This window comes from Hypanus sabinus, chromosome 31 (genome assembly GCF_030144855.1).
Source record: "Hypanus sabinus isolate sHypSab1 chromosome 31, sHypSab1.hap1, whole genome shotgun sequence".
NCBI classification, from domain to species: domain Eukaryota; kingdom Metazoa; phylum Chordata; class Chondrichthyes; order Myliobatiformes; family Dasyatidae; genus Hypanus; species Hypanus sabinus.
This window is the reverse complement of record NC_082736.1, coordinates 26,110,796-26,131,011: the sequence shown is the minus strand read 5'-3', so window position 1 is coordinate 26,131,011 and position 20,216 is coordinate 26,110,796. Positions and strand designations below refer to the sequence as shown.

The 20,216-nt window shown below is 51.5% G+C and overlaps 1 protein-coding gene across 2 annotated transcripts; it reads right to left on the bottom strand.

Moving 5' to 3' along the window:
• Positions 1 to 5,821: 5,821 nt before the first annotated feature.
• Positions 5,822 to 11,223, bottom strand: LOC132383999 (avidin-like). 2 transcript variants are annotated; one of them, XM_059955256.1, is made up of 5 exons: positions 11,119 to 11,223; positions 9,237 to 9,373; positions 8,506 to 8,701; positions 7,877 to 8,000; positions 5,822 to 6,031 (listed from the first exon to the last, which is right to left on the bottom strand). In XM_059955256.1, the coding sequence occupies exons 2-5, from the start codon at positions 9,306 to 9,308 to the stop codon at positions 5,941 to 5,943; spliced, it is 483 nt and encodes a 160-aa protein (XP_059811239.1). In that variant the 5' UTR covers positions 9,309 to 9,373; positions 11,119 to 11,223; the 3' UTR covers positions 5,822 to 5,940. The 2 variants fall into 2 exon arrangements, with proteins under 2 accessions (XP_059811239.1, XP_059811238.1); XM_059955255.1 differs by lacking the exon at positions 11,119 to 11,223 and adding an exon at positions 10,079 to 10,157.
• Between the last annotated feature and the right edge of the window lie 8,993 nt (positions 11,224 to 20,216).

Here is a 20,216-nt window from a genome sequence, read left to right as displayed (position 1 = left end):
GGATTGAAGATAGTGAGGAAGGAAAGGTCAGTGCCTTTAAGCCGTTCTGTTTCGTAAATTCTTCGTGGGAAGTTCGACGTCGGGAATCGAAGCAAGCGACGTGAAAGAGAACTTAAATCGTCCTGTAAAGTCTCTCCTTTTAAATGGACTGTGAGCATATCGAACTTTTGGCAATATCACTTTAAGAACTGTTTTGGAATATCACTTTACGAACTGTTTGAACAGCCGCTCAGCAGCTGTTTCCGGTTACGGTAGTGTTTGTTTACTTTTGGGGGGTTTGTTTTCTGTGTTTAATAAACGTGTTGTTTGTTATAAGAAACCCTTGTCGAACTCATATATTTATTGTTGCCTGAATACGTAACATTAAATATGGGGGCTGCGTCGGGATTGAATTTTTTGAGTTTACATGCTTGCTAACTTTTAAATCGGTGTTTTGGAAACGGGGATTACTCGGTTCTTTTGTTTGGCTTGTTGTGGTATTCGGCAGCAATGAATATTGATGAGTTTCTGGCTTCGCCAGCTGCGGAGGTGTTGGCGAAGGCGAAAAAAACTGAGGTGAGCTAGCTAGTAGATTGCGACTTAAAGGTATTTTGCAGACGACTTCTAAGGCTGTGATACAGAGAAAAATCGCGTCACACTCTGTGGATTCGGGTGTTTTTGATGAATCGATTTTAGAGTCGTTTCAAATAATCTGGAGATGCAGTTGCAAATCGAACAAATGAAATTTGGAGAGGTGTAAATTGGAGGCGGAACAAAAGCAGAGAGAATTTGCATATGCAATGGAGGAATTAAGGACTGGAAATCAGTCTTCTGGTTCTAAAAAAACGTTTGTTGCTAGTCAAGAAATTAAATTGGTCCCTCCATTTAGTGAAACAGAAGTGGAAAGGTATTTTCAACATTTTGAAACTATTGCTCGGATGTCAGAGTGGCCGAAAGATAAATGGTCAGTGTTGTTACAGAGTGTAATTAAAGGCAAAGCACAACAAGTTTACACAGCTTTAACAGCTGCGCAAGCACTTGATTATGATATTGTAAAGAGTCATATTTTAAACGCATATGAGTTAGAAGCATATAGGGAAAGATTCAGAAGTTTGAAAAAGTCTGTGGAAAAAACTTATGTGGAATTTGCCTATGATAAAGCTATGTGTTTTGAGAGATGGGTTTCTTCTAAAAATGTAAATGGGGACTATGATACATTGAGAGAGCTGATTTTAATGGAGGAATTTAAAAGAAGCATTCCTGTTGAAGTAAGGACCTACTTAAATGAGAAGGATACTGATAAATTGCAGGACTGTGCTAGATTAGCTGATGAGTATGTTTTGATCCATAAGAACAAATTTCCTCAAGGCAGAATTTTTAAGAGGAAAAATAACACGGAGACTCCAGATAAATTTGAAATTAAATCGGAGGTTAATGAGAAAGTTAATGAGAAAGGAAAGCCTGTGAAGGAAAGACAGTTTGGTCTTACTTGTAACTATTGTAAGAAGCCTGGCCATGTAATAGCTAACTGTTTCAAATTGAAAAAGAAAGAGAAGGAAGCAGTTCCAGATGCTTGTGTGCAACATACTGAAGAACCTGTAAAGTTACAGGGTTTGATAAACACAAATGAGGCTTTGTTAGAGTCTGACCAAGTTAGAAAGGGATATGATCATTTTATAACTGAAGGGTTTGTATCCTTGAAGGAAGGATCTACTCTGGTGCCAATAAAAATCCTTAGGGATACTGGTGCTTCTCAGTCATTGATGTTAGACAGTGTGTTGAACTTTAATGAAGAGTCTGATACTGGTGAGGTAAATTACATAAGAGGTGTTGGAAGTGATTTTATGCCTGTACATTTACATAAAGTAAATTTAAAGTCAGGGTTAGTTACAGGATTTGTTAAAGTAGGATTACAGCATAGCTTACCTGTGAATGGTATTTCTTTATTGTTAGGTAATGACTTGGCAGGTGGACAAGTTTTTCCTGAAGTGCATTTGACAATGGAGTCAGAGGAACCAGAGTTGAATTCTAACACAGATTCTTCCTGTGTTGTGACTAGAGCTATGGCTAAAAAGATTGATGCGCAGAATGAGGTTGTTATTCAGGACTGTTCAACTCAGGATTCGAGTTTTGAGGATGTGTCAGAGACTTTCTTATCTTCGTTGTTTGAACAAGATTCTGGGAGTAAGTCTGACTATAAAGATTTATCTTTGTCTCGGAAGGAGATGATAGCAGAGCAGAATAGAGACTCTGAGATTATAAAATTAAAAGAGCAGGTTCTACTAGATAGTGAAATTGATAAGGTGCCAGTAGGATATTACTTGGAAAAAGGAGTGTTGATGAGGAAGTGGAGATCGCCTACAATTCCAGCAAGTGAGGATTGGAATGTTGTTTACCAGGTAGTTGTTCCAAAAGCTTATCGAAATGAGATTTTGACTTTAGCTCATAGTGTGCCTTTAGGTGGACATCAAGGGGTAAGGAAAACTGTGGACAAGATTTTAAAACATTTTTACTGGCCTGGTCTAAGAAAAGATGTGGCGATGTTTTGTAAAACGTGCCATACTTGTCAAATTGCGGGTAAACCAAATCAGGTTACACCAGTAGCTCCATTACAACCTATCCCAGCATTTGGTGAGCCATTTTCTAAAGTTATTGTAGATTGTGTTGGTCCATTACCAAAGACAAAAACTGGTTATCAGTATTTGTTGACTATCATGTGTACTACTTCTAGGTTTCCAGAGGCAGTACCACTTAGGAATATAAAAGCTAAGACTGTGACAAAGGCCCTTATAAATTTTTTTACTTATTTTGGATTACCTAAGGAGATACAAACTGATCAAGGCAGTAATTTTATGTCTGGATTGTTTCAACAGATTGTTTATAAATTGGGAGCTAAGCAAATCACTTCGTCTGCATACCATCCAGAATCGCAGGGTGCCTTGGAGAGGTTTCATTCTACCCTCAAGAATATGATTAGAACATTTTGTGTGGAAAATGAAAGTGACTGGAATGAGGGTATAAACTTACTTTTATTTGCAGTAAGGGAATCGGTACAGGAATCTTTAGGTTTTAGTCCATTTGAACTTGTGTTTGGGCATAGAGTTAGAGGACCTTTAGCTTTGTTGAAAGAACAGTGGATTAATAAGGAAGTACACACTAATTTGTTGGACTATGTGTTGAAATTTAAGGACAGGTTACATAAAGCTTGTAGCTTAGCTAAGGAAAATTTAAAGTTGGCTCAGGAGAAAATGAAGACTTGGTATGATAAAGACGCTAGGATGAGGATGTTTAAGCCTGGAGATAAGGTGTTGGTTCTTTTCCCAGTGCAGACAAATCCTTTACAAGCTAGATTTCATGGTCCTTATGAAATTGTGTCTAAAATTAATGATGTGGATTACGTGGTTAAAAACTCCAGATCGTAGAAGGTCAACACAACTTTGCCATATAAATATGTTGAAACCATATTTTGAGAAACAATCTGATACTGTGACTGTTGTGGTTAGTGAGAATGAGTTTGATTTAACTAGGAACATGATAGATGATTCATCTGACTTTCATTCTAAATCCAACATTGTTTCTGTTAGGTTACCAAATTCAACCATTCTGGAAAATATTGATGAAAAATTAGCACATTTACAGTTAGAGCAGAGACAACAGATGAAGGAGTTGATTTTTAAATATAGGGAGTTGTTTCCAGATGTTCCGAGAAGGACTTCTATAGCTTCACATGATGTAGATGTTGGGGATGCCAAACCTATTAAACAACATCCATATAGGATGAACATGGAAAAATGTGAACTTGCTGAGAAAGAAATTGAATATATGTTAGAGAATAATATCATTAGACATTCTAACTCGAATTGGAGTTCGCCATGTGTTATGGTGCCAAAGCCAGATGGTAGTATTAGGTTTTGTACGGATTATAGGAAGGTGAATGCTGTAACGAAAACAGATGCATATCCAATTCCTAGAGTAGATGATTGTGTAGATAAAGTTGGAAAGGCAAAGTTCCTTACAAAGATTGATTTATTGAAAGGGTATTGGTGTGTTCCATTAACGGACAGAGGTAGAGAGATTTCTGCATTTGTAACTCCATCTGGGTTATATGAGTATAATGTTCTTCCATTTGGGATGAAGAATGGGTGATGAGGTTGATCATCCAGTAGCTTACTTTTCTAAGAAATTTAATAAGCATCAAAGAAATTATTCGACAATAGAGAAAGAATTGTTATCTCTTGTTTTAGCTTTGGAATATTTTGAGGTATATGTTAGTACAACTCAGAAACCACTTATTGTTTACACTGATCATAATCCGTTAGTTTTTCTGAGTAAGATGAAAAACAAAAACAGAAGGTTATTAAATTGGAGTTTGATGTTACAAGAGTACAATATTGTGATAACACATATTAAAGGTAAAGATAATGTGGTTGCTGATTGTCTATCTCGATGTTGAATGTACACGGTAATTTTTTTTTTATGGAGTGGTTTTTTTTTCAATTGTAACACTCCTACTGTATTGTGACTTATAAGCTGTTATATGATGGTGTTGTGTATTGTGTATGTTATAAAATTTATACCTTTGTTTTTCTTGTAAGCAATTGTTAAAAATTTTTGTTCTTGTCAGACCAAAAATGTTTTTTTTTTGGAGGGAGGTGTTACGTACTCGTGACACATGACAGTGGTGCCCTTGTCTTGTGACTGGGGTTGAAGCTGTACTGGACTTGAGGTGATGGTCTTGTGATGGTGGAATGACGTCATTTTCCCGCCAGTAGAGATCATGTGACGGGTTTTTTTTACAGGTTATAAAAGGTAGACCCCACCCTGTGAGGAGGGGCAGTTCATGGCTGGATTTGCCAAGTTGACTTCATGCCACTGCATGTTTGAAGTGATGACACAGTTTAGTTGAAGGATGAAGTTTTTATTTAATGCCTAAAGTTTAAAAGGTTAATGCCAACAGGTTCTTTATGATTCTGTTAGTTTGAGAATTAAAGGAGAGTGAAGATTCAAGGTTGGAAGTTAAAGATCGAGGAGAATCGCTTTCTACGGTGAAACGGGGGCGACCTTTGTTTGATCCTTATTTGGAAGGATTTCGTTGACTATCTTCGTGTTAATCCCTAGGTTTACCTAGAAAGGATTGAAGGTAGTGGAGAAGGAAAGGTCAGTGCCTTTAAGCCGTTCTGTTTCGTAAATTCTTCGTGGGAATTTCGACGTCGGGAATCGAAGCAAGCGACGTGAAAGAGAACGTAAATCGTCCTGTAAAGTCTCTCCTTTTAAATGGACTGTGAGCATATCGAACTTTTGGCAATATCACTTTAAGAACTGTTTTGGAATATCACTTTACGAACTGTTTGAACAGCCGCTCAGCAGCTGTTTCCGGTTACGGTAGTGTTTGTTTACTTTTGGGGGGTTTGTTTTCTGTGTTTAATAAACGTGTTGTTTGTTATAAGAAACCCTTGCCGAACTCATATATTTATTGTTGCCTGAATACGTAACACCAGCATCTGCAGATTTCCTGGTGTTTGCGTTTTTAAAATCCCTCTCTCAGCCGTCGGGCCGAAAATACACGGACCTCCGGGCTCAAGGACCGCTGCTACCCCGCTGTTATCTGATCCTTCAGAGGAGACCTCACAAAGGTTTACGGACGAACACTTGATCTCCCAACTAACCTCAGTGTAGCCCTTTCACTCAATTTGTGACTGTCCACACCTTCCCACCTCTTCCCACACTTGCACACATTGCCCACACCTGGCCGTGTCTGACGACGCCTTCCCACATCTTCCCACACCCGCCCTCACTGTATGGAGCGACACGCCCAGCCGACACCGAAATCTGATGCTTAAAATGTTTCTTTTAATGAGATTATGATTTATAACGATTAGACGATTACAGAAATTGAAAGGCAGCGAGTATTCAGCAGAGGCCGTGCCCATCGCATTTGGCGCCCCATGTCCCCTACAAGCCTTACTCGCCGGGGTCACATTTCCGCTCACTGCCGTCTCTGTCCGCAGATCCGCACTTCTCGATACAACGAGTGAATATGTCCGACCCCGTCCTGTTTCCAAAGGAGAAAGAGACAGGTGATCAGAGACACGAGTCGGGTGGAACCGGGAACTTTCCGATCCGCCTTTCACAGAGTGATCCAGGCTGGAGAATTCCCACCTCACTTTCCCCCCTCCCCCCCCCCCCCCCCCCCCCCCCCCCGGTGACATTATGTAATTGTCACATCGGAGTCCGGGTAACGTCAGCATTTCCACCCAGTAATCCCAAAACAGGGAGTCGTGAGGCAGGCAGAAAGGGTTAGAGTGAAACTCCCTCTACACCGTCCCTCCACCCACTCCCGGGGTCAGACACAGAGTGAAGCTCCCTCCACACCATCCCATCACACACTCGCGGGGTCAGACACAGAGTGAATCTCCCTCCACACCGTCCCAACACTCACTCCCGGGGTCAGACACAGAGTGAATCTCCCTCCACACCGTCCCATCACACACTCCCGGGGTCAGACACAGAGTGAAGCTCTCTCCACACCGTCCTATCACACACTCCTGGGGTCAGACAGAGTGAAGCTCCCTCCACACCGTCCCATCACACACTCCCGGGGTCAGACACAGAGTGAAGCTCCCTCCACACCGTCCCATCACACACTCCCGGGGTCAGACACAGAGTGAATCTCCCTCCACACCGTCCCATCACACACTCCCGGGGTCAGACACAGAGTGAAGCTCCCTCTACACCGTCCCATCACACCCTCCCGGGGTCAGACACAGACTGAAACTCCCTCTACACCGTCCCATCACGCACTCCCGAGGTCAGACACAGAGTGAAGCTCCCTCCACACCGTTCCATCACACACTCCCGGGGTCAGACACAGAGTGAAGCTCCCTCTACACCGTCCCATCAGACACTCCCGAGGTCAGACACAGAGTGAAGCTCCCTCTGCACCGCCCCATCACACACTCCCGGAGTCAGAGACAGAGTGAATCTCCCTCCACACCGTCCCATCACACACTCCCGAGGTCAGACACAGAGTGAAGCTCCCTCTACACCGTCCCATCACACACTCCCGGGGTCAGACACAGAGTGAATCTCCCTCCACACCGTCCCATCACACGCTCCCGGCGTCAGACACTAGATGGCGCTCTCTGTACACCGTCCCATCACACACTCCCGGGGTCAGACACTAGATGGCGCTCTCTGTACACCGTGCACTGCAGGAACAGCTGTGGTTATGGACAGAGTGTCGGTCTACCATTTTGATGAATCAGTGTGTCACCCGTCCGGTCTGACCCAGGGACCGGGGACAAAACCCTTTGCTCCTGGAACTCTGGACCCTCTGTCTCGATGCGGATGATTTCCCAGCCGTTTGCACCGGAGCTGAATCCTTGCTGAGTCGCCGCATTTCAAGGTGGAATCCCTCCATTTCTGTCGCGCCTTTCACCACTCTGGAGTTCGTTATCACACTCCCTCCCCTCCTCACCATCAGAATAGACTCACTGTACATTCACTCCACTCGGACTCCCCTCACCCCGCTCCCGCCCTCACCACCTTTCTCAACACCTCTCCCATTGTCGGCACTTCCTGATCGCTGTCACTCAGTGCGATACTCCGTCCTCATCCATCCAAATCTGTACAATGCTCCCTCTTCATCCGTCCTCCCACAGAGCGACGTTACCGACCCCCGCTGACCCCACCCCCCCCCCAGTACGATACTCACTCAATAACCCTTCCCACGCACAGTGCAGCGCCCCCCCCCCCCGTGCCAGCAGCCCTTCTAGACATTCTGCTCAGATCTCGGGAGTGGGATTTGACCGCACGACCCCGTGGATGGTGGCGCGGAGAAGCGATCGGCGCCCAGTCCTCTGGGTCTGCGCGTCTGCCCAAGAGATTCAGAACTTACAGGGTCGCCTCCCAGTTGTCGTCGAAGGGGGATTCTCTTCGGAGTAACCACATGGTCTTCAAAGTTTGGCTTCCTTCTGCGACAAACATCTGTCCGGTCCACACTGTGACACTCTGGACCGACTCTGGGCAAGAAATGATTTTAAAATAAGGCCTACAACTTCATTCCTTCAACACAGGCCCTCCGCAGTACAGTCCCCTTTCAGTAATCCCCTCCCGCAGCGCAGCGCTCCCTCGGTACAGCCCCTCCCACATTGTGACACTTCCCCGGATCACCCCTCTTATTCTTTGATAGTACCGCCTCTCCCACAGGGGGCGCTCCCTGTTCACCTCCTTGCCCACAGAGTGTCGCCCCGACCCCCGGCGCTCTTTCTTCAGATCCCCATCCCACAGCATGGGATGCCCTCGGTTCTGCCGACCTCCCCGGAGTGCTGTGCCGTCTCAGTGGCGCCCCTCCCACCGGACCGAGGGAGTCTCAGTACTGCCCACCTCATGTTGTGGCGCTCCTTCGCTGTCTCCCACCCGCAAGGGTGCGCCGCCTTAGTGCTCAAGTCAGAGGGAGACGAGGAGACAGAGGGAGGGAGCCCCGGGAGCTCGGACAGGGATCGGGCGGAATAGCGGCGGACGTACCTGTGGTCCACTTCACCACAAACCCGAAGGTCGGCTGCTCGATATCGACCTGGAATCCGATTAGCTCCCCTTCAACCGGCTTCCCAGCGCCGGACACTTTGGATCTGTAGGTGCCTCGCAGGGTCCCGTCCTCGTCCATCTCGATGTCCGCCTTCGACCCCAGTTCATTAGTCCAGCAGCCGGCCAGAGTCTGGACCTGAAATCAAGGTCACCACATCGAATCACGCCGGTCACCCGCACGTCTGTAGCGCCCACCTCCTCCCTTTCCCGAAAATTCCACAGTTTAGCAGAGGCAGCGACACCACCTTAAGGTGCTGTCACCACTGGTTTGGAGGAAGAATGGAGTGGGGGGGAGGGGAGCGTGGGGTCGTTCTACACAGCATGATCCCAGAGACTGGGTACAGCCACAATCCAGGCGAAGGAGTTCCTTTGTCTCGTAGTCGCAACCGAAATCGATAGATCCAGAAGTGGGAGGTAGATTTAACAATGCTCATTCTCTGTGACCCTGGCTGATGCCACCCCCCTCTCTGACCCGGGAGTGACCGGTCAGTGACGGGCAGCAGGAACCTTAGCTGATTTCCCCCCCCCCCCCACCACCACCAATGCAGGGGTCACGTGGCAGGAACCTTGGCGGGCCCCACCTCCGTTTTGAAGGCAGTTAATTCCCAACGCATATAGGACTCAATTGACCTTAATTTTCCTGCAGTAATCCCATTTAATCCACGACTTACCCTAATGGAACAGGAGGCACCGACGATGCCCAGCGCCAACAGGAGTGTCATTTGGGGAAGTTTGCGCAGCATGGTGTCACCCCCGATCTGAGATGGAGAGGGCAGGTGCTGCGGAATATATCCTGCCCAAGTGGATTCTGAGAAAATAGAAGTTGGCAATATTGCAACTCGAATTCTCCGAACTGGAAAAGCGAGTAATCAGCAGATTGCGGTTGGCGGTGGAGGCGTGGGGAAGACGGACGTGATCACAAGGATGTGTCTGACAAGGTTGAGCGCAGGGTTGGCATGACAACCGGGCGGCTGCAAAACCATACAGAAATTTGTATATTTATGGCTAGTAGGGGTATGGAGGGCTGTGGACCAGGTGCAGTGCGATGGGAATAGGCAGTTTAAGTGGCTTTGGCACGGACTAGATGGGCCAAAGAGCCTATTTCTGTAGTTTACTTCTCGATGACTCTAGTTTTTTAAAAAAACTTAATATTTATTTCACCCATCTTCCAACCCTCCCCCACAACCCCCCCCTCCCCCAGTCACGAACAGGAACGGCGCGGCATCTGAAAACGCCATCCTGGCGTTGACCTTGGGATCCACCTTGACACTGAGCCCGGGGACGGTAAACCGAACCCCAATCGGGCATTCATTGCGTCTGCATTTGGGGGGGGAGTGTGTTCATTGTTCCAAGATTGCCGGCGGCACTAATCTGGGCGGTGTTATCAACCGTGATTCGGGTGGCTGGGTGGGGGGAGGGGAGCAGAAATGCGCCAACGCCACGAAGAAAGATCAGCGGGAGTTGGAAAAGAAATTTCCACGATTCCATCAGCTGAGTCCCTTGCTCCACTCACTGGGACAGGGGCCTCCGGAGGTATCGTGGGCACTGGCAGCAGCGGCAACGTACATCACCACCCAGCCCCCTCCCACAGCGAGCCAGTTGTCCCTCGCACGTATCTCACGTACGGCCAAGACAGCAGGAAACTGCAGGGAGTCCTGGACACAGTCCAGATCGTCACGGAAACCAGCCTCCCCGACATTGGACTCTGCACTCTATTCAAAATTTAAAAAAATGCTGGGGGGAGACTCGGCAGGTGAGGCCAGCACCAATGGAAGGGGATAAAACAGTCGGTGTTTCAGGCCGAGGTCTCTCGTCAGGATGCTTCATCAAGGCATGAAGAGTCCCGGCGCAAAAGGTCGACTGTTTGTTCCGTTCCGTTGGCGCTGCCTGGCTATGTCGAGCTCCTCCGGCGCTCTGTGCGCCTGGTTCACGCTTCCCAGCGTCTGCAGAATCACTTGTGTTTGTGGTCTGCAGGTCCTGCCAGCAAAGGAAACAGCATTATGAAGGACCCCACGCACCCCTCATACAAACTCTTCTCCTTCCTGCCGTCTGGAAAAAGGCACCGAAGCATTCGGGCTCTCACATCCAGACTATGTAATAGTTTCTTCCCCCAAGCTATCAGACTCCTTAATACCCAGAGCCTGGCGGAGACCTCACAAAGGCTTACGGGCGAACTCCTGATCTCCCAGCTAACCTCAGAGTAGCCCTTTCACTCAATTTGTGACTGTCCACACCTTCTCACCACTTCCCACACCTGCACACATTGCCCACACCTGGCCGTGTCTGTCTACGCCTTCCCACATCTTCCCACACCGGCCCTCACTGTATGGAGAGACACGTCCAGCCGACACCGAAATCTGATGCTTAAAATGTTTCTTTTAATGAGATTATGATTTATAATGATCAGCCGTTACAGAAAGTGAGAAGCAGCGGGTATTCAGCAGAGGCCGTGCCCATCGCATTTGGCGTCCCATCTCCCCTACGAGCCTTCCTCCCCGGGGTCACATTCCCGCTCACTGCCGTCTCCGTCCGCGGATCCACACTTCTACTTACAACGAGTGAATATGTCCGACCCCGTCCTGTTTCCAACGGAGAAAGAGACAGGTGATCAGAGACACGAGTCGGGTGGAACTGGGAACATTCCGATCCGCCTTTCACAGAGTGATACAGGCTGGAGAATTCCCACTTCACTTCCCGCCCCCCCCCCGGTGACTTTATCTAATTGTCACATGGGAGTCCGAGCAACGTCAACGTTTCCACCCAGTAATCCCAAAACAGGGAGTCGTGACGCAGGCAGAAAGGGTTAGAGTGAAACTCCCTCTACACCGTCCCATCACACTCTCCCGGGGTCAGACACAGAGTGAAGCTCCCTCTACTCTGTCCCATCACACCCTCCCGGAGTCAGACACAGAGTGAAGCTCCCTCTACTCCGTCCCATCACACCCTCCCGGGGTCAGACACAGAGTGAAGCTCCCTCTACTCCGTCCCATCACACACTCCCGGGGTCAGACACAGAGTGAAGCTCCCTCTACACCGTCCCATCACACACTCCCGAGGTCAGACACAGAGTGAAGCTCCCTCCACACCGTTCCATCACACACTCCCGGGGTCAGACACAGAGTGAATCTCCCTCCACACCGTCCCATCACACACTCCCGGCGTCAGACACAGAGTGAAGCTCCCTCTACACCATTCCATCAAACACTCCCTGGGTCAGACACAGAGTGAATCTCTCTCTACACCGTCCCATCACACACTCCCACCGCAGGAACAGTTGGGGTTATGTACAAAGTGTCAGGCGTTATGGACGTTGGTGAATCACCGTGTCATCCGTCCCGTCTGACCCAGGGACCGGGGTCAAAGCCCTTTGCTCCAGGAATTCTGGACCCTCTCTCCCGGTGCTGAGAATTTCCCAGCCGTTTGCACCGGAGCTGACATCTTGCTGAGTCGCCGCATTTCAAGGTGGAATCCCTCCATTTTTGTAGCGCCGTTCACCACCCAAGGATGTCCTGGAGTTCGTTATCACACTCCCTCCCCACCGTCCCTTCATCAGAACGGGACTCACTGCCCACTCATTCATTCACTCCCCTCGCACTCCGCTCCCCGCCCCCGTCCTCACCATTGTCGGTGCTTCCCTATCCCTGTCCCACTCACGGAACGCGACTCTCCCTTCACCCAATGCTCCCTCTTCATCCATCCTCCCATAGGCCGACGCTACCCCCCCCCCTCCACTGTATGATGCTCACTCAATAACCCTTCCACAGCGTGGCGCTTCCTCTTCACAGCCCTTCCCACAGCGTGGCGCTTCCTCTTCACAGCCCTTCCCATAGCGTGGCGCCCCCTTGCGCTCAGATCTCAGGAGTGGGATTTAACCGCACGACCCCGTGGATCGTGTCGCGGTGGGGAGATTGTCGCGCGGAGACACAACCCCTGGATCTGCGCGTCTACCCAAGAGATTCAGAACTGACACGGTCGCCTCCCAGTTGAGTTCGACGGAGGTCTTCAAAGTTTGGTCTCCTTTTATGACAAACATCTGCCCGGTCCACACTGAGACATCCCCCCGGACCTCCTCTGGGCACAGAAAGGATTTTAAAATCATGTCGCATCTGTTAGTACAGGCCCTCCCGTAAGACCCTCTCAGTAAGCCCCTCCAGCAGTACCGCCCCTCCCACTGCGGGGCGCTCCCTGCTCACCTCCTCTCGCACAGTGTGTCGCCCCCACCTGGTGCTCCCTCTTCAGCCCGTCCTCCCCGGAGTGCTGTGCCCCTCCCACAGGACCGAGGGGGACTCAGTACTGCCCACCCCACGTTGTGGCGCTCCTTCGTCTCCCAACCGCAGGGGTGCGCCACCTTAGTGCTCAAGTCAGAGGGAGACGAGCAGACAGGGGGAGGGAGATGAGGAGACAGAGGGAGGGAGATGAGGAGACAGAGGGAGGGAGACGAGGAGACTGGGGAGGGAGACGAGGAGACAGAGGGAGGGTGATGAGGAGATATAGGGAGGGAGATGAGGAGACAGAGGGAGGGGGACGAGGAGACAGAGGGAGGTTGATGAGGAGACAGAGGGACGGGCCGCAGTGCCCCGGGAGCTCGGACAGGGATCCGGCGGAATAGCGGCGAACGTACCTGTGGTCCACTTCACCACAAACCCGAAGGTCGGCTGCTCGATATTGCCCTGGAATCCGATTAGAACCCCCTCAACCTGCGTCCCAGTGCGGGACACTGCGGATCTGTAGGTGCCTCGCAGGGTCCCGTCCTCGTCCATCACGATGTCCGCCGTCGACCCCAGTTTATTAGTCCAGCGGCCGGTCAGAGTCTGGACCTCATCGAATCTCGCCGGTCACCCGCAACTCCGTAGCGCCCGCCTCATCCCTGTCCCGAAAAACCCCGCAGTTTATCAGGGCCAGGGACGCAGTGATGGAGTGGAGGAAGGCTTGGGCGGGGAGTGGGGGGGGGGGGGTCATTCTACACAGTATGATCCCAGAGACTGGGTATAGCCGCAATCCAGGGGTAGGAGTTCCGGCTGTCCGTCCTTCGCAGACGGGGCCCGTGAGGGCTTGCTCATTCTCTGTGCCCGTCGCTTAAGAATCCTGGCTGAATCCCCCTCTCTCCGACCCATCGGTGACTGGGGAGGAGAAACCGTGACTAATTCCCCTCCCGCTTTCGAACCCAAGGGTGAGCGGTCAGTGTTGGCGCCAGTGATGGTCGGAGATGGCGAGCAGGGACGTTTCGAAGGCAGTCAATTGACGGTAATTTTCCTGTAGTAATCCCATTTCCACGACTAACCACGGACGAGGAGGCACCGACGATGCCCCGCGCCAACAGGAGGGTCGGGCGGGGAAGTGGGCACACCTCCGATCTGAGATGGAGAGCGCGGGTGGATTCTGGGAAAAAACGAGCTGGCAATGACGCAACTCGAATTCTCCGACTGGAGAAGTGAGTAAATGGAAGATTGCGCTTTGCAAGGATGAGATCCACAAGGTTGAGCACAGGGTGGTTAGGATGATTGGGCGCTTGCGAAACCGTACATATAAAACTATACAGAATTTTGTACATTTCTGCATGTTAGAGGTGTGGAGGGCTGTAGACCAGGTGCAGTGCGACGGGAGTAGGCAATTTAAGTGGTTTTGGTACAGACTAGATGGGCCGAAGGACCTATTTCTGCGGTCTACTACTCGATGACTATTTCAAAATTCTGCAGAATCACCGTCCCATCACACACACTCCCGGGGTCAGACACAGAGTGAAGCTTACTCCACACCGTCCCATCATACACTCCCGGAGTCAGACACAGAGTGAAACTCCCTCCCCACCGTCCCATCACACATTCCCAGGGTCAGACACAGAGTGAATCTCCCTCCACACCATCCCATCACACACTCCCGGGGTCAGACACAGAGTGAATCTCCCTCCACACCGTCCCATCACACACTCTCGGGGTCAGACACAGAGTGAAGCTCACTCCACACCGTTCCATCATACACTCCCGGAGTCAGACACAGAGTTAAACTCCCTCCACACCGTCCCATCACACACTCCCGGGGTCAGACACAGAGTGAATCTCCCTCCACACCGTCCCATCACACACTCCCGGGGTCAGACAGAGTGAAGCTCACTCCACACCGTCCCATCACACACTCCCGGGGTCAGACACAGAGTGAATCGCCCTCCACACCGTCCCATCACACACTCCCGGGGTCAGACACAGAGTGAAGCTCCCTCCACACCGTCACATCACACACTCCCGGGGTCAGACACAGAGTGAAGCTCCCTCCACACCGTCCCATCACACACTCCTGTGGTCAGACACAGAGTGAATCTCCCTCCACACCGTCACATCACACACTCCCGGGGTCAGACACAGAGTGAATCTCCCTCAGTACCGTCCCTTCACACACTCCCAGGGTCAGACACAGAGTGAATCTCTCTCCACACCGCCCCATCACACACTCCCGGGGTCAGACACAGAGTGAAGCTCCCTCCACACCGTCCCATCACACACTCCCGGGGTCAGACACAGAGTGAAGCTCCCTCCACACCGTCCCATCACACACTCCCGGGGTCAGACACGGAGTGAATCTCCCTCCACACCGTCCCATCACACACTCCCGGGGTCAGACACTGGGTGAAGCTCCCTCCACACCGTCCCATCACACACTCCCGGGGTCAGACACAGAGTGAAGCTCCCTCCACACTGTCCCATCACACACTCCCGGGGTCAGACACAGAGTGAATCTCCCTCCACACTGTCCCATCACACACTCCCGGGGTCAGACACAGAGTGAATCTCCCTCCACACCGTCCCATCACACACTCCCGGGGTCAGACACAGAGTGAAGCTCACTCCACACCGTCCCATCACACACTCCCGGGGTCAGACACAGAGTGAATCTCCCTCCACACTGTCCCTTCACACATTCCCAGGGTCAGACACAGAGTGAAGCTCCCTCCACACCGCCCCATCACACATTCCCAGGGTCAGACACAGAGTGAAGCTCCCTCCACACCGCCCCATTACACATTCCCAGGGTCAGACACAGAGTGAAGCTCCCTCCACACCATCCCATCACACACTCCCGGGGTCAGACACAGAGTGAATCTCCCTCCACACCGTCCCATCATACACTCCCGGAGTCAGACACAGAGTGAATCTCCCTCCACACCGTCCCATCACACACTCCCGGGGTCAGACACAGAGTGAATCTCCCTCAGTACCGTCCCATCACACACTCCCAGGGACAGACACAGAGTGAATCTCCCTCCACACCGTCCCATCACACACTCCCGGGGTCAGACACGGAGTGAATCTCCCTCCACACCGTTCCATCACACACTCCCGGGGTCAGACACTGGGTGAAGCTCCCTCCACACCGTCCCATCACACACTCCCGGGGTCAGACAGAGTGAAGCTCCCTCCACACCGTCCCATCACACACTCCCGGGGTCAGACACAGAGTGAAGCTCCCTCCACACCGTCCCATCACACACTCCCGGGGTCAGACACAGAGTGAATCTCCCTCCACACCGTCACATCACACACTCCCGGGGTCAGACACAGAGTGAATCTCCCTCCACACTGTCCCATCACACACTCCCGGGGTCAGACACAGAGTGAATCTCCCGCCACACCGACCCATCACACACTCCCGGGGTCAGAGACAGAGTGAATCTCCCTCCACACCGTCCCATCACACACTCCCGGGGTCAGACACAGAGTGAATCTCCCTCAGTACCGTCCCATCACACACTCCCAGGGTCAGACACAGAGTGAATCTCCCTCCACACCGTCCCATCACACACTCCCGGGGTCAGACACTGGGTGAAGCTCCCTCCACACCGTCCCATCACACAATCCCGGGGTCAGACAGAGTGAAGCTCACTCCACACCGTCCCATCACACACTCCCGGGGTCAGACACAGAGTGAAGCTCCCTCCGCACCGCCCCATCACACATTCCCAGGGTCAGACACAGAGTGAAGCTCCCTCCACACCGCCCCATCACACATTCCCAGTGTCAGACACAGAGTGAAGCTCCCTCCACACCATCCCATCACACGCTCCCGGGGTCAGACACAGAGTGAATCTCCCTCCACACCGTCCCATCATACACTCCCGGAGTCAGACACAGAGTGAATCTCCCTCCACACCGTCCCATCACACACTCCCGGGGTCAGACACAGAGTGAATCTCCCTCAGTACCGTCCCATCACACACTCCCAGGGTCAGACACAGAGTGAATCTCCCTCCACACCGTCCCATAACACACTCCCGGGGTCAGACACGGAGTGAATCTCCCTCCACACCGTCCCATCACACACTCCCGGGGTCAGACACTGGGTGAAGCTCCCTCCACACCGTCCCATCACACACTCCCGGGGTCAGACACAGAGTGAATCTCTCTCCACACCGTCCCATCACACACACCCGGGGTCAGACACAGAGTGAAACTCCCTCCACAGCGTCCCATCACACACTCCCGGTGTCAGACACAGAGTGAATCTCCCTCCACACCGTCCCATCACACACTCCCGGTGTCAGACATAGTGTGAATCTCCCTCCACACCGTCCCATCACACACTCCCGGTGTCAGACACAGAGTGAATCTCCCTCCACACCGTCCCATCACACACTCCCGGGGTCAGACACAGAGTGAAGCTCCCTCCACACCGTCCTATCACACACTCCCGGGGTCAGACACTAGATGGCGGTCTCTCCACACCGTCCCCTCACACACTCCCGGGGTCAGACACAGAGTGAAGCTCCCTCCACACCGTCCTATCACACACTCCCGGGGTCAGACACTAGATGGCGGTCTCTCCACACCGTCCCATCACACGCACCCACGGCAGGAACAATTGGGGTTATGGATAGAGTGTCGGACTATCCCTTTGGTGAATCACGTAGTCACCCGTCCCGTGTGACCCGTCGACCGGCGACAAAGCCTGGAATTGTGGAGCCTCTCTCCCGGTGCGGAGAATTTCCCAGCCTTTTGCACCGGAGCTGAAATCTTGCTGAGTCGCCACATTTCAAGGTGGAATCCCTCCATTTCTGTAGCGCCTTTCACCACCCAAGGATGTCCTAGAGTTCGATATCACACTCCCTCCCCACCGCCCCTTCATTAGATCAGGACATTCATTCATTCAGGCTCATTCATTCATTCATTCACTCCCCTCACCCACCCCCGCCCTCACCACCTCACCCATTGTCGGCGCTTCCCTATCACTGCCCATCTCTCGTCTTTCACTACCCACCCAAGCAGCGCCTCCTCACTCCTCCACCTCTTTACAACGCTCCCACTTAATCCGCCCTCTCACAAAGCGACGCTACCCACCCCTCACGCTCATTCAACAATTCCACAGCGTGGCGCTTCCTCTTCACAGCCCCTCCCATAGCGTGGCGCCCCCTTGCGCTCAGATCTCAGGAGTGGGATTTAACCGCACGACCCCGTGGATCGTGTCGCGATGGGGAGATTGTCGCGCGGAGACACAGCCCCTGGAACTGCGCGTCTACCCAAGAGATTCAGAACTGACACGGTCGCCTCCCAGTTGGTGTCGACGGAGGCATGTGATCAGGCTGACCATATGGCGTTTAAAGTCTGGTCTCCAAACATCCGTCCGGTCCAAACTGTAATTTCCCCCCGGACCTCCTCTGGGCACAGAAGGGACTTTAAAATATTGTCTTACCTGCTACTACAACAGATCACCGTCCCTCAGTACAGCCCCTCCCACATTGTGACACTTCACCCGGAATGTCTGACACTTTTATAGCCTCCCTCAGTACCGCCCCTCCCACAGCGGGACGCTCCCTGCTCACCTCCTCTCCCACAGTGTTTCGCCTCCCCCCCCCCCCGCGCTCTTTCTTCAGACCCCCATCCCACAGCATGGGATGCCCTCGGTTCTGCCGACCTCCCCGGAGTGCTGTGCGGGGGGGAGCGGGGTGATCACAAGGATGTGACCGACAAGGCTGAGCGCGAGGTTGCTATGACGATTGGGCAGTTGCGAATTTTGTATATTTCTGGATGGTAAGGGTATGGAGTGCTGTGGTCCAGGTGGGTATGGCTTTGGCACGGACTAGATGGGCCGAAGAGGCCTGTCTTTGTGGTCTACTTCTCGCTGACTCTATTTCCAAATTTCTGCAGAATCACTGCTGCTTTCACCCATCTACCCCTCGTCCCCACCACACCGAACCTCAATCATTTCTCCTCAATCATGAACCTCAATCGGTCATTCATTGCGTCTGGATTTGGGGGAGGGTGTTCATTGTTCCAAGATTGCCGGCGGCACTAATCTGGGTGGTGTTATCAACCGTGATTCGGGTGGCTGGGTGGAGGTGGGGGTGGTTGGGGTGGGGGAGGGGAGCAGAAAGGCGTCAAAGCCACGAAGCGGGGTTCAAAATGATCTCCATCAGCCCCGTGCCCCTTGCGGACCCAAATGCAACCTACACTGATTCCTACACAATTCCTCGTTATGCGACCACTGTTCAGACAGTCTCTGAACTCGTCACCCGTCTCGTACTCCCTCTGCACCGTCCCTCCCTTATCTCTGGGTGCGCCTCCCCTCCCTTGTCTCTGATAGTATCACAGGCCCTTCGCTGTACAGACCCACCCACATTGGGACGCCACCGTCAGTGGGGCTCTCCCTGCTCGCCTCATCTCCCACAGTGTGCCGCTCCACCTCGCTGCTGCCCGTACAGATTTACCGTCCTCCCCCCTTAACACTGTGCCGTCTCAGTGGCGCCCCCTAGACAGACTCAGTACTGCCCACCCCACTTTGTGGCGCTCATTCATTGTCCTCCGCCCGCAAGGGTGCGCTGCCTTCAGTGCTAGTCCGGAGTCAGAGGGAGACGAGGAGACAGGGGACAGAGAGAGCCGCAGAACCCCGGGAGCTCAGACAGGGAACCACAGTTATCCCATTTCATTCGTCCAGCAGTCGGTCAGAGTCTTCACCTGAAATCAAAGTTCTCTCATCGAAGGCATTTGAAAAGGTCCCTCATCCGGAAAGTCATGAAGCGGCTTTGGATTTTAAAAATTGGCCTAAAGGAAGAAAGCAGAGGGTAGTTGTGGAAGGAAAGCATTCTGACTGGAGGTCGGTGATCTGTTCTGCTATTTGTGATTTTTATAACTGACCTGGATGTATAGGTGGAAGGATGGGTGAGTAAGTTTGCGGATGACACGAAGATTGGAGGAGTTGAGGATGGAGCTGCAGGTTGTCGAAGGTGACAGGAGGATATAGACAGGCTGCAGATTTGGGCGGAAAAATGGCAGATGGAGTTCAATCCGGATAATTGAAAGGACAAGCATTTTGGAAGGACAAATACAGGATTAATGATTAAGGATACAGGATTAAGGAGTACTGGATTAATGGTCAGAATAAAGAGTGTGGATGAACAAAGGGACCTTGAGGTTCAAATCCAAGGTCGCTGCGCAGGTTGATAGGGTAGTTAAGAAGGACTATGGGTTGCTAGGCTTCATAAACAGAGGGATTGAGTTCAAGAGTAGAGAGGTCTACAAATCTCTGGTGAGACCGCACTTAGAGTATTGAGTTCAGTTCTGGTCACTTCATTATAGGAAGGATGTGGAAGCTATGGAGAGGGTGCAGAGGAGATTTACCAGGATGTTGCCTGGTTTGGAGAACAAGTCACATGAAGCAAGGTTAGC

Coding starts and splice junctions, on each gene's coding strand:
- LOC132383999 (XM_059955255.1), bottom strand. CDS start 10,133: ATGTACGTTGCCGCTGCTGCCAGTGCCCACGATACCTCCGGAGGCCCC. Junction 8,001..8,505: donor TGTGGTGAAGTGGACCACAG/GTACGTCCGCCG, acceptor TTTCTTGCCCAG/AGTCGGTCCAGAGTGTCACA. Junction 6,032..7,876: donor GACAACTGGGAGGCGACCCT/GTAAGTTCTGAA, acceptor CTTTGGAAACAG/GACGGGGTCGGACATATTCA.